The following is an 11,871-nucleotide window of genomic DNA, read 5'->3' on the forward strand; positions in this document are numbered from 1 at the left end:
ATGATGAGAATCTCGTGAAAGCCGAGAAGGACAAATCCAGTAAGTACCTAGACTTGGCTTACGAGATAACCGCCATGTGGGATGTTGATTCGACGATTATTGTCCCGATAGTCGTTTCAGCGAACGGTCTCATAGCGAAGAGTCTCGACCAACATCTCGAGAGACTCTCGCTAGGTGGTTGGATCAAGGGTCAGATGCAGAAGGCGGTGATCTTGGACACGGCGCGGATAGTCCGACGGTTCCTCTCTCTGCAGCCCTAACCACCGGCAGCTTGGGCCCTGCCCCGCTGCTGGCGGCACCCTAGGTTAGGTTTTTTATAATATGTTTATATTTTTTTATTGTTTTGTAAGTGGTTTTGTATTTTATCACATATCAAGCTGAGAATATTGTCAAAATGGAGGTTCAAAGGTTTTAAGCCTGTGTCGAGAGATGTCGGCAGTCTATGCACTGTGATTACACATTTTACTTTGACAGTAATTTTCTATAATACTCGATCCTCTTTGGTAAAAGATAAGTTGTATAAGCCTCATGTTGCAACACTCGCCACGCTCAGGATTCTATTCTTGAACGGTTCAACCCTAGAATCCATTCGCTAGGTCGTATTTCCATTCCACACACGCGGTTAAAATACAACTTTGCCCCCTTGTATAACATAACTATTTCCCAGTGGTTACCAGTGTTACCACCCCTAGGTTTGGAGGTGGGGAAAAAAACCAGTACCTAGTTTACCACTGGTAAAAACTGTATCGTATTTGTGGCGTTCTTAGGAAAAGGTAACCTTTTGCCGGACATCAGTAAGCTCGAGTAACTGCAGAGTGGCATAGAAATGGACCTTATTGACGACTGACAAATTATGGACAAATTAGTAATTTTTTACCTTTTACTTGAGTTTGTGAGGATCGATGTTCACGTTCGTGATAAAACGGTTGATCGGATTTGAATTTAATAAATTACAAAATCAATCAGTCGTATAAACGTAACACGTCAAATTCCGCGGGATATCCCTAATGTATGCTTAATCATGGACACCCTAAAGAAAGAGATGCAAGACCGGCGTGACGTAATTCAAGGTCAAATTTTCTGGCTTCAAAGTAATGTTCGGCATGCAACATCCAGTATGTATAAAAAAATAGGTATAGGGATAGGGATACCATACTTTAGTTTGATGTACATTGCTACTGCCAAAATTTGGTTGACGGGCTATATATAAGATTCTTGGTGCCAAGATTTGGTTGACCGTGTATATTCAACTATTTAAATCAATTTAAATAAACTACAACCCCATACTCACTCTCATACTCACGTTATTTTATCGCGACTAGTTCATGTTCATACTCCTGTGGTATGTCTTATTTCAAACAACAGAGACAACTGTGCAGAGCGTAATAGACGGAGAGCTGGCAGGATTTTGGAGTAGGTCCTTGAGGCAACCTGGAAAGGTGCTCAGATGCTTCTCTGATCATAGCCAACATCAGGTCTGCAAGTCTGGCAGCTGGGGAGCGGGGCTTTATCGAGCTATGAATTTTTAAAGATTTAATTTTTTGAGGCCCAAAAAAGGTGTTTGAGGCAACCTGGAATTATTAAAAAGTGAAAATAGAGTTCCTCAGAAGTCGCATAGTATTTATGCCAGATCATTTGGCCGGGTCCTTCACCGTGCCAGAACGGTACAAAGTGGTAAAAAAAAAAATTCCAAAAAAGGTTCTTGAGGCAGTCTGTCATTTTTACCAGTGAAAGATGAGGGTCTAAATAGCCATGGAAAAATAATGCCATGACATGAGGTGGGGTCCGTACCCTGCTATTCGATCTTGAAAGTCAATTTTTTAGTTTTTCGTAAATAACTCGTAAACGGTGGCCCACAGCAAAAAAATATGTTAAACAGAAAATATCTACATAAAATTTCCTACAAGAAAGGTTATGTACGTTTTTTCGATAGGATCAATATATAAATGGATAATTTAGTAAGAAAGTTTTTTTTAATCGATTACATGCTCCGTTTTTCGTTAATACCTCGTAAACGGTGGCCCACAGCAAAAAAATATGTTAAACAGAAAATATCTACATAAAATTTCCTATAAGAAAGGTTATATAACTTTTTTCGCTAGGATCAATTTTTTAGTTGGAAAGTATTTTTAAATAGATATTTGAGCCGTTTTTTGTTGATAACTCAAAAACGGTGGCTCACAGCCAAAAATAATGTTAGACAGAATTAATCTACATAATATTTTCTACAAAAAAGGTTCTGTAAGATTTTTCGCTAGGATCAATATTTTAGTTGGAAAGTATTTTTAAATAGATTTCATGGGCCGTTTTTTGTTAATAACTCGAAATCAGTGGCTCATAGCCAAAAATAATGTTATACAGAATTAATCTACATAATATTTCCTACAAGAAAGGTTCTATAACATTTTTCGCTAGAATCAATATTTTAGTTGGAAAGTATTTTTGAATAGATTTCATGGGCCGTTTTTTGTTAATAACTCGAAATCGGTGGCTCACAGCCAAAACTAATGTTTCACAGAATTAATCTTCATAATATTTCCTACAAGAAAGGTTCTATAATATTTTTCGCTAGGATCAATATTTTAGTTGGAAAGTATTTTTCCAACTTCCCGGACCGCCGGCGAGTCGATCAGGGACGCTCCGGGCCTTAGGCCCTACGCGGAGCTCGGCCTTCGGCCTTCGCTCGGCTCGAAGCTCCACCGTCGGGCCTTCGGCCCGCCGGTTACGCTTGTTTAAGACACTTTTGTAAGGAAATTGTATGGGAGCACTTTATGCCCGCAGTGAAATTACTTGGATTTGGCCCGGGTGGGAGCCTAAAGGTGAGCTCCGTTCCTGCGGCCCTCCGCGGTCGGCCTTCGGCCTCCCACCCTGAAGCTCGCCCTTCGGGTTCGCGAAAATACTTGAAAAATTTATTTTGCCATAACGGCGGCCATCTTGGATTTTCGAAAATTTTTTTTTGACATTTGTATTCTAGGGGCCCATACAGCCGCATGCAAAATTTCAGCGCGCTCGGACCAACTTGAAAAAAAAAAGTCGGTCATTTTGAATTTTTTTGATGCAACTTTTTTCTACTCGGGCTCCTGTATGACATTTGATCGAGCACCCCCCGGCTATCTCTTACGGTTTAAAAGTTGCCATACAAAAAGTGGAATTTTTTTTCACATTTGTAGCATTTTTCAAAAATTTTTTATATCATTCTAATCTAGACCCTAGAGAGATTCTATGACCAAAATTTGAGCACTCTAGGATAAACTTGAAAAATCTACAAAAAAAAAAGTCGGCCATTTTGAAAAAAAAAATGGCAGCATCAAAAACTGCCCAGGGTCTTCTATGACATTTGGTCGAGCACCCCCCCAATATCTCCCCCGTTTAGCCAGGCCGTCCAACAGTTTTTGACTCAAGAGTCGCAGACCAGATTCCATATTTTTTCCACACGTCTCCCCGCTCCCTCTATACAAAGACACTTCGACCGTCGAAATCGGTTTAGCCGTTCTCCAGATATAGCGAGAGGTTAGAAATCAGTGGGGTTGCAGCTATATATAAGACCGTATGCCTGTTTGCCACCCACGGGATCAAGATTTGTTAAGTCGCAGTATACAGCATTTCTCGGAACTATCTAGCTACTTACGAAAGCAAGGAGCGCCGGACGATCGAACGCAAGTCCGTTGTCTACGAGCGCTCGGCGCAGACTGAGCGGAGTGAGCGGGCCCGTATCAACACAGTGTATTTTATTCGAATTTCAGGTGCTTTAAAAAAATGACTGTCGACAGAAAGGTATGTCCTATATGTATAATTTTTTTCTTATATGTCAACAAGAAGTTCTAGTTTAGGATAATATTATTTAAGAGTTACAATAAATGCAGGAATCGCAGGAAAAATACATAATGTAAACCTCTTTTTATCGAAAAAATGGGGAAGATACGGAAGGTTATTTATCCACCATTTCAAATAAATCTTAAAATGTCAAACTATGATTACCTCGTACAGCACGGGGAGCATGGTCGCGCGATAGATTTTATCGTCTATCGCGCGACCATGCTTCCCATGCTGGATATAACAAATAGGATTGTGATCATTTATTACCCCAAATAACATATTTAACAGCACAATCACGATTCTAAACGAGTGATCCCACTACGAAATTTGAAAACGTGTACCGAAAAAACTGATTTGTTTTAAGTATAAAAAGACATATTTTAAAATATTATATTATGATTAACTAGCTTAAGTTATGTTCTTTTAGGAACATTATCAGTTTTTAGGGTTCCGTAGTCAACTAGGAACCCTTATAGTTTCGCCATGTCTGTCTGTCCGTCCGTCCGTCCGTCCGTCCGTCCGTCCGTCCGTCCGTCCGCGGATAATCTCAGTAACCGTAAGCACTAGAAAGCTGAAATTTGGTACCAATATGTATATCAATCACGCTAACAAAGTACAAAAATAAAAAATGGAAAAAATGTTTTATTAGGGTACCCCCCCCTACATATAAAGTGGGGGCTGATATTTTTTTTCATTCCAAACCCAACGTGTGATATATCGTTGGATAGGTATTTAAAAATGAATAAGGGTTTACTAAGATCGTTTTTTGATAATATTAATATTTTCGGAAATAATCGCTCCTAAAGGAAAAAAAAGTGCTTCCCCCCCCTCTAACTTTTGAACCATATGTTTAAAAAATATGAAAAAAATCACAAAAGTAGAACTTTATAAAGACTTTCTAGGAAAATTGTTTTGAACTTGATAGGTTCAGTAGTTTTTGAGAAAAATACGAAAAACTACGGAACCCTACACTGAGCGTGGCCCGACACGCTCTTGGTCGGTTTTTTTTAATAATCACTTAAGTATAGTTTCTTTATAGTTTTGAATGAAAAATGTTACATTTTGCAAAAACCGCTCTTCTTTAGGAATAAGGCCTCTTAACCTTGGTTGATTCCGTTTCGCGCTACTTAGATAGAGGGATGCAGGTGGACGTGCTGTACTTTGATTTCAAAAAAGCCTTTGATCGCGTAGATAACGACGTACTCTTAAGCAAATTATGCAGCATTGGTTTCTCGCCTAAACTGCTTTGCCTTTTTGCTAGTTATCTACGTGATAGACGGCAATATGTGCAGCACGGATGCTTTGTGTCGAGTGCCTACCCCACCCGTTCCGGGGTCAGTCAGGGCTCTATTCTGGGTCCTCTGCTCTTTGGTGTTATGGTCAATGATCTGGCCTTGGTGCCTAAGCATGCGCAATGCCTATTCTATGCTGACGACCTGAAACTAATTTACAGGGTCCAGGAAGATTCTGACTTACAATCTTTACAAAGTGATATTGATCGGGTTTATGAATTGAGTCTTGTAAACAAACTTCTGAAACTTCAGTTCAATGTTGACAACTGTGCGGTTATTACTTTTTGTAAAGCGCGTAGTCCCCTGTGTAGGCAGTATCTCCTGGGGTGGAAACCCATCGCCCGTGTCACATCGATACGGGACTTGAGGGTTGTTTTAGATTCCCACCTTAACTTTCATGAGCACATGACAATGCTTGCTGCAGACTGTTACCGCAGGCTTGGGTTTGTTGTCCGCAACGCCAAAGAATTTGACAATCCCAGGGACATAAAGCTTCTTTATACTGCCCTCGTGAGAAGTAAGCTTGAGACAGCCTCAGCCGTTTGGAATCCCCATGAAGCGCTCTACATCCTGCTGCTCGAAAAGGTCCAAAAAATATTTTTGCGTTTCTTTTATAAAAAAATGTACGGGTATTACCGATTCTTGTACCCAACAAAATTCCTTTTGGGGACGTTGGGTTTCTTCTCGTTAGAAGTTAGGCGTAATGTCGTGCTGATGTCTGTTGCATGTGGTATTTTGAAGGGGGAGTCAGATTGCCCGGTTTTAGTATCCCAGCTGGTCCGTCTATTTGTTCCCTCTGTGACGAAATATGCTTTTCGTGAATGTAGGCACCCCCTACTGGCGGTGCCGGCCGCTTGAACCGTGTTTTGCCGCAAGTGACCGCTAGTTCGTGCACTGCAAATAGTGAATGAGTTTTTAGACGTGGCACCTAATGTTGATATTCTTGCGAGCAGATGGGCGTTTATACGTGACGAATGCATGAGGTTTTGTGTGGGATTGGATGCTAGGCCTTCATCTGTTATTTATTAGTTATGTTATGGTATGTAATGTTTTGATTTTGCTGTTTGTTTAATGTTTAATTTTGTGCTACTTGTTGTAATGTTTATTTAAAATTCACGGTGCTTTAGTTTTGTATACTGTCATACTGTGTAATTTTCTTTGTGTAAATAAATAAAATAAATAAATCTATTTAAATATTATTGATCCTAGCGAAAAAACGTACAAAACTTTTATTGTAGCAAATTTTATGTTTGTTATTCCCGTTGAAGATTGATTTAGCTGTGGACCACCGTTTTCGAGTTATTTGCAAAAAACGGCTCGTGTAATCTATTTAAAATACTGTCCTACTAAAATATTGATCCTAACGAAAAATCTTACATAACGTTTCTTGTAGCAAATATTATATAGATTATTTCTGTTTAATATTATTTCTGGTAATGGAGCACCGTTTTTGATGTTATTAACAAAAAGCGGCCCATGTAATCTATTTCAAAATACTTTCCAACTAAAATATTGATACTAGCGAAAAAACGTATAGAACCTTTCTTATAGGAAATTTTATGTAGATTTTATTCTCGTGAACATTTTAATTAGCTGTGGGCCACCGTTTACGAGGTATTTACAAAAAACGGCCCATGAAATCTATTTAAAAATATTTTCCAACTAAAATATTGATCCTATCGAAAAATCTTATAGAACCTTTCTTGTAGGAAATATTATGACGATTAATTCTGTATACCATTATTTTTTGCTGTGCGCCACCGTTTTTGAGTTATCAACAAAAAGCGGCCCATTTCAAAATACTTTCCAACTAAAATATTTGTTAAAGTACTTGCTTACTCTAACATTTACTTGATAGGTTGATTTAAGAGTTAACTCAAAGACGTTCTCGAGAAATACTTGCTTTATTGTAATGATTGTACTGTCTAGACAGAATAGAATCGAATGAATAGAGTGCAATAAAAGAGAGAGTAGGCATTTACCTAATTGTAGTGTTTATATACAAATTAAATGCTGATGGTGCAATCAATCACATGACTGGTAAAAACAATAATCACATGATTCTTTACTCGATGACGCATGTGCAATTTACTTGTACATATTCCGGGGGCGGTTGAGAGGAGAGGGAGATGCTGCTAAAAAACATGATAAACATTAAATCTAACTAAAAGTAACTACTTTAAATGAAGGGGATGTCGCCTTGTCTAATCGCGAAGGATTTGACGTGTCGCAGTGATCTTCATCGCTGAGTTGGTGCGCCTCGGTGACGACGACGGAGCGCGGCGACGCGCGGGGCGGGGGCGGCGTGGCGGCCGGAGGTTCCTCGGCGATGTGTCGGGACGGCGTAGGCGGCATTTTCCCGAGCGTTCGTCGTATTATGATAAATAATGCTGTAGTTCCGATTACTCCAAGAATCACGTATATCATGGCGTAGTGATGAATATCGTGATATGATATGGTCTCGGCGTTAACTTCGGTGGTCTTCAATTGTTCAATCTTTTCTCCAAGTTCGTTAGTTTCCCTTTGTAGATCTTCAGATTCGTTTTTCTGTTGGAGGGGAGGTATGGTAATATTGATTACGTGATTTATAGGTGCCATAATAGGGATGTATAAATCAGGTTTCATTTTAAGCTCAGACCAGTGAGGTTTGTGTGGAAAAACAGAGAAATTATTAGTCTTAATAATGCAGCCATGACCTACGTTTATAAGTCCGGCATTCGTCAGCTGGTGCGCGGTGACTTGATCCGCGCACAATGTTCGAACTTGACACTGTGCACAACAAAAATAAATATAGGTATTTAGAGCGTTACTTTCGATCCAATTATTTGTGCATGTCGTGCTGGCAGTCTTGCATCCCGATTTGTCTGATTCACAAAAACTGTTGTCGCCTTTCAATTGATAGACTGGTTTCCTGATGTAGCAGAAATAGGAATCTGATGATATTGTGCAAGCTCTGATATCATTTTCTGAGACAGGAATATACATGTCTTTTTTCATGTTTATGGAGACATACTCCGATACAGGTATAACAGCGGTTATCTTGTTTCCAGTCCTTTTGGGTATCGGAATAATCCTTAGAAGTTCATAAACATCTCGGCTAACTAGAGGCAGCCTTATCTCGAAAATAAGTACGTCGTCCATCATCCTTGCTTTTACTTTCAACAGGTTGTATATCTTGCGTAGATCCGTGTGTAAGTTGTCAATAGGCAGGGACACGTCTCTTGGTAGATTGCTTGCAACGGCGCTTAACTCATTAATAAGTTGTTCCGGAGTGAGCACGTGTGGGTTAAAACGTCCTTGGTGGATGTCGGTGACGGTGTCCAATAACATGTCCTGCATTCCCTTTAAGTTGTGGAGCATATTACTTGCGATAATAGTTCCTAAGTTGAAGTCATTAACTATGTTGTTAGTTTCAACCTTGTGTTGTAAATTCTTGAACGCTTCTTCCAAATTGTTCATATGTTGATTTATCATTTTATGCTGTTGATTCATTGTATCTTCGCTACGCTTTAATAAATTATATTCCGCTTCGACTACGGAGGTTTGATTTTTCCAAAGTGAAGCCATGTGCTGAGCGTTGTGTTGTAAAAGTGCAATATCTCTTCTATATTGTTCGGCAAATCGTGCATCTAATACGCCAAATAGGCTATTAGCTAAGTAACCGACACCGTCGGCAAGGCCGCGGCGGGTTCGTAGTGTTCGTAGCGATGATTGTCGGGTGCTCGAATGCTGACTGAGTAATATTTCATTATAGTACTCAAGTTCGGAGAATCCATGACGAAGTTGTAGTAATATTACGTCACAGTGGAGCAAGTGGAGCTTGCACAATATCATCAGATTCCTATTTCTGCTACATCAGGAAACCAGTCTATCAATTGAAAGGCGACAACAGTTTTTGTGAATCAGACAAATCGGGATGCAAGACTGCCAGCACGACATGCACAAATAATTGGATCGAAAGTAACGCTCTAAATACCTATATTTATTTTTGTTGTGCACAGTGTCAAGTTCGAACATTGTGCGCGGATCAAGTCACCGCGCACCAGCTGACGAATGCCGGACTTATAAACGTAGGTCATGGCTGCATTATTAAGACTAATAATTTCTCTGTTTTTCCACACAAACCTCACTGGTCTGAGCTTAAAATGAAACCTGATTTATACATCCCTATTATGGCACCTATAAATCACGTAATCAATATTACCATACCTCCCCTCCAACAGAAAAACGAATCTGAAGATCTACAAAGGGAAACTAACGAACTTGGAGAAAAGATTGAACAATTGAAGACCACCGAAGTTAACGCCGAGACCATATCATATCACGATATTCATCACTACGCCATGATATACGTGATTCTTGGAGTAATCGGAACTACAGCATTATTTATCATAATACGACGAACGCTCGGGAAAATGCCGCCTACGCCGTCCCGACACATCGCCGAGGAACCTCCGGCCGCCACGCCGCCCCCGCCCCGCGCGTCGCCGCGCTCCGTCGTCGTCACCGAGGCGCACCAACTCAGCGATGAAGATCACTGCGACACGTCAAATCCTTCGCGATTAGACAAGGCGACATCCCCTTCATTTAGATTCAAAATGAAAGATGTCTTGAGAAGGGTCCCATTGGAGTCCTAATGTTTTTCTTGATTCCATCTCTTTGAAGTTGTATTTGTTTTCATCTGACTTATTTTGATAGTCAGGTCTGGACAGCTCCCGGTGGTTTGACATCCATTTTCTTAAGTAAAAACCTCCAGATTGTAGTAGCTTTTGTAATTGTTGCTGTAATTGTTTAGCTGATGAGACGGAGTGGGAGCCGTGTAGAAGGTCATCCATGTAGAAGCATTCTTCGAGGGCTTGTGCGGCTTCGGGGTAGTTGCATCTTTCGTCATGGGCTAATTGCTTTAAGGTCATCATTGCTAGGAAAGGTGCTGCTTTTTGACCGTAAGTGACTGTTGTTAGTTGGTATTCTTGTAACCTGTCTTGAGGCGAATCTCTCCAGATAATCTTCTGCAGGATCTGATCTTCTGGATGCACCCATATTTGTCGAAACATTTTCTCGATGTCGCATGTGCAATTTACTTGTACATATTCCGGGGGCGGTTGAGAGGAGAGGGAGATGCTGCTAAAAAACATGATAAACATTAAATCTAACTAAAAGTAACTACTTTAAATGAAGGGGATGTCGCCTTGTCTAATCGCGAAGGATTTGACGTGTCGCAGTGATCTTCATCGCTGAGTTGGTGCGCCTCGGTGACGACGACGGAGCGCGGCGACGCGCGGGGCGGGGGCGACGTGGCGGCCGGAGGTTCCTCGGCGATGTGTCGGGACGGCGTAGGCGGCATTTTCCCGAGCGTTCGTCGTATTATGATAAATAATGCTGTAGTTCTAGCGAAAAAACGTATATTTATATATAAAAATGTAGATTTTTTTCTCGTGAACATTTTATTTAGCTGTAGGCCACCGTTTACGAGGTATTTACAAAAAACGGCCCATGAAATCTATTTAAAAATACTTCCCAACTAAAATATTGATCCTAGCGAAAAATATTATAGAACCTTTCTTGTAGGAAATATTATGAAGATTAATTCTGTGTAACATTAGTTTTGGCTGTGAGCCACCGATTTCGAGTTATTAACAAAAAACGGCCCATGAAATCTATTTAAAAATAATTTCCAACTAAAATATTGATTCTAGCGAAAAATGTTATAGAACCCTTCTTGTAGGAAATATTATGTAGATTAATTTTGTGTAACATTAGTTTTGGCTGTGAGCCACCGATTTCGAGTTATTAACAAAAAACGGCCCATGTAATCTATTTAAAAATACTTTCCAACTAAAATATTGATTCTAGCGAAAAATGTTATAGAACCTTTCTTGTGGGAAATATTATGTAGATTAATTCTGTATAACATTATTTTTGGCTGTGAGCCACTGATTTCGAGTTATTAACAAAAAACTGCCCATGAAATGTATTTAAAAATACTTACCAACTAAAATATTGATTCTAGCGAAAAAACGTATAGAACCTTTCTTGTAGGAAATATTATGTAGATTAATTCTGTCTAACATTATTTTTGGCTGTGAGCCACCGTTTTTGAGTTATCAACAAAAAACGGCTCAAATATCTATTTAAAAATACTTTCCAACTAAAAAATTGATCCTAGCGAAAAAAGTTATATAACCTTTCTTATAGGAAATTTTATGTAGATATTTTCTGTTTAACATAATTTTTTGCTGTGGGCCACCGTTTACGAGGTATTGACGAAAAACGGAGCATGTAATCGATTAAAAAAACTTTCTTACTAAATTATCCATTTATATATTGATCCTATCGAAAAAACGTACATAACCTTTCTTGTAGGAAATTTTATGTAGATATTTTCTGTTTAACATATTTTTTTGCTGTGAGCCACCGTTTACGAGTTATTTACGAAAAACTAAAAAATTGACTTTCAAGATCGAATGGCAGGGTACGGACCCCACCTCATGTCATGGCATTATTTTTCCATGGCTATTTAGACCCTCATCTTTCACTGGTAAAAATGACAGACTGCCTCAAGAACCTTTTTTGGAATTTTTTTTTACCACTTTGTACCGTTCTGGCACGGTGAAGGACCCGGCCAAATGATCTGGCATAAATACTATGCGACTTCTGAGGAACTCTATTTTCACTTTTAATAATTCCAGGTTGCCTCAAACACCTTTTTTGGGCCTCAAAAAATTAAATCTTTAAAAATTCATAGCTCGATAAAGCCCCGCTC

At 39.5% G+C, this 11,871-nt stretch overlaps 2 protein-coding genes across 2 annotated transcripts; one reads left to right on the forward strand and one right to left on the reverse strand.

Moving 5' to 3' along the window:
* Positions 1–7,090: 7,090 nt before the first annotated feature.
* Positions 7,091–8,908, reverse strand: LOC125226445. Its single transcript, XM_048130428.1, has 2 exons — positions 7,809–8,908; positions 7,091–7,655 (listed from the first exon to the last, which is right to left on the reverse strand). Exons 1-2 carry the CDS (start codon positions 8,673–8,675, stop codon positions 7,269–7,271), a joined length of 1,254 nt encoding a protein of 417 aa, XP_047986385.1. The 5' UTR covers positions 8,676–8,908; the 3' UTR covers positions 7,091–7,268.
* Positions 8,816–9,745, forward strand: LOC125226432. The gene is made up of 3 exons (XM_048130415.1): positions 8,816–8,826; positions 8,968–9,178; positions 9,332–9,745. Exons 1-3 carry the CDS (start codon positions 8,816–8,818, stop codon positions 9,743–9,745), a joined length of 636 nt encoding a protein of 211 aa, XP_047986372.1.
* Positions 9,746–11,871: the final 2,126 nt, after the last annotated feature.

The sequence above is a fragment of the Leguminivora glycinivorella genome, chromosome 5 (assembly GCF_023078275.1).
Source record: "Leguminivora glycinivorella isolate SPB_JAAS2020 chromosome 5, LegGlyc_1.1, whole genome shotgun sequence".
Classification (NCBI taxonomy): Eukaryota; Metazoa; Arthropoda; class Insecta; order Lepidoptera; family Tortricidae; genus Leguminivora; species Leguminivora glycinivorella.